The sequence below is a fragment of the Austrofundulus limnaeus genome, unplaced genomic scaffold (assembly GCF_001266775.1).
Source record: "Austrofundulus limnaeus strain Quisiro unplaced genomic scaffold, Austrofundulus_limnaeus-1.0 Scaffold235, whole genome shotgun sequence".
In the NCBI taxonomy this organism is placed as follows: domain Eukaryota; kingdom Metazoa; phylum Chordata; class Actinopteri; order Cyprinodontiformes; family Rivulidae; genus Austrofundulus; species Austrofundulus limnaeus.
In genome coordinates, this window is record NW_013952637.1 from 83,538 (window position 1) to 85,799 (window position 2,262).

Genomic DNA, 2,262 nt, shown 5'->3' on the forward strand with positions numbered 1-2,262 from the left:
ACTTTGGCCAATGGCAGTTGTTTTTAAATGTGCTATATAAATAAAGTTGACTTGACTTAAATTTGAATTTTAAATTGGTGAAATTTTTTAAATATAAATACAAATCTTGTCTGCAGATTCAAGATTCAATTCAAAGTGTTTCATCACTTTCATCACTGAAAAGACACAAACAACGTTGATTGAATTAAAAAAAGACTAAACTAAGGATAATAACATCAGAAGGGAACAATATAATAATGATAACAAGAAGGGAACTGTACAATCTGTTTTTAAAGTGTAATGTGCAAATGTGCAACAGGTAACAGTCTGAAATGCGCACATGTGCATTAATAATAGAATGTCACATTCAGCTGTGTAAAAGTCTGATGCAGGTACACAAATCTAAATTTTGCAGGTGAATTTTTTTCACAGGTACACATCATATTTTTACAAGTTATAAATCAAAAATTTTCAGGTGGGTTTTGACACATATCTTCCTTCATATAAATATCCTGCTGATGCCAAAATTTTAGACTAAACTGAGTTTTTTCATCAACTTTGTGGACTGGAGTTCTCCTGCCTGACTGCTGCGAACACAACAGCCTTGAACAAACCTTGATGTTTGCTTTTAAAGACTTGTTGATTCTGTTAAAGGTCAACGCTGCAGCAGATTCTCTGTTGAAAAAAATCAGTTCTGGTAAGAAGTCATTTTAAAAGATAAAACAAGTCGGTTTAAAAGCGTGGGACGGACTAATCTATTTATTTGTTCACTTTTTAAAGGAGAAGTTAAAAAGGGGAAATCCTTTAAAATTCACCCTCAGTTCAGATGTTAAATAAGGTGGAACTCAACTCCAAAGTGTTGACCGGTTTGCCTCTGCCGGCAGTAGACATGTTGGAAAAAAAATATGTTTAATATCAACAATCATTATAAGTGACCTTTGACCCTTTGATGCCCAAATCTAATCAGACTGAGCTGCCTTAATAGAGTCACTATGCTTGATTATGAGTAAATATATCGTTTCATTCAGGAGATATGCACAAAAGACCACCTGTGATGGACGGACCACGCCCTAACACACAGACCAGCCCCCAGTGGGCGGAGCCTCCAGTCCCAGTGAGTAGAGGCATAATAAAAGACATTTTGCTCATTTTGATGTAGAAAAGTTGTGAATAATGAATATTTGGTTTGATTCAGTCGGGCTGTGGGGAAATGTTTTCGTGTTTGTTGAACGTACCCTCCCTCGCTCTCGGCGTCCTCAGAGCTCTGTCCCTCGGGTCTGGACGTGGTCCCTGCGGTCCTTTTCCTCCTGGTTCTGTGCAGAGGACTGACTCGGTGGGCCGTGCCGTGGCCCCGCAGCTCCTCCCTGACGTGGTCCTGCAGCGAGGGCAGAGCGGTCTTCAGCGCCTTCATCTCGTCCTTCAGCTCTGACACGCACTGGATCAGGGCCTCCAGGCGCTCCAGCACCTCGGCCTGGCCTCTGGGAAGACCCGGACCGTCCACCACCGTGAGCCCGGACCCGTGCCCGTCGCTGCGGTTATGGTGGAAGCCCGCCCAGGAGCTCCTTCGCTTCGAATTTAAACCCCTGTAACAAACCACAGCCAGGCCGAGGCCGGCCYCTCCGGCCAGCGCTCCCAGAACCAGAACCCTGCTGTCCGCCTGAGCCATCCTGCAGCCGAGACAAAGACTGGACTTTAACAGAACATCAAGAACAAACTGGTTAAGATAACAGGAATGAGACTGGATGGGTTTTAAATAAGTAAACTTTATTTTTATAGCACCTTTCTTCATCACTAAGTGCTGCAAAATAACTAAAACAAAAAACAGTAAATAAAACTTAAATAAAAGCCTGACTGATCAAAAATGTTTCTTAAAAGAGTCAGAATCTGAGCAGTGAGGGGTCATCATGCCAAATCAGAGGTTTTTATTTATTTATTTATTTTACTCTGCATTCATTTTGTAAACTACCTCAGTGACCAATGGGCTGASCCATGGACATATGTCATCTCAGACTGAACATTTCATGATTAAATATCTGTTAGATTACACATGACCCTGACAGGTACAGCTCTAGATCTCTGGCCTTGTTTAAACCAGCTGTCCACACACTCCAGACCAAGCAGCAAATATCTGTCTTTTGCACAGAACAAATGTTTTATTTGTTAGGCTGGTTTCTTTTTTTAAAGACTATTTTATTCAAAAAGATTATATTTAGATGGTTTCAGCTCATGTAATCATTTAAAATTATTGTTCATATTTTATCATTTGTTGAATTACATTTATCC

General features: G+C 40.7%; 1 protein-coding gene across 1 annotated transcript in view; it reads right to left on the minus strand.

The window, feature by feature from the left end:
* The window catches only part of rmdn2 (regulator of microtubule dynamics 2), a gene marked incomplete at its 5' end in the record, with an annotated part of 30,465 nt that overhangs the window by 21,704 nt on the left and 6,499 nt on the right, over nucleotides 1–2,262 (minus strand). Inside the window, 1 exon segment of the mRNA XM_014019880.1 lies at nucleotides 1,215–1,646. Within this exon segment, the coding sequence (XP_013875334.1) occupies nucleotides 1,215–1,645 (431 nt within the window).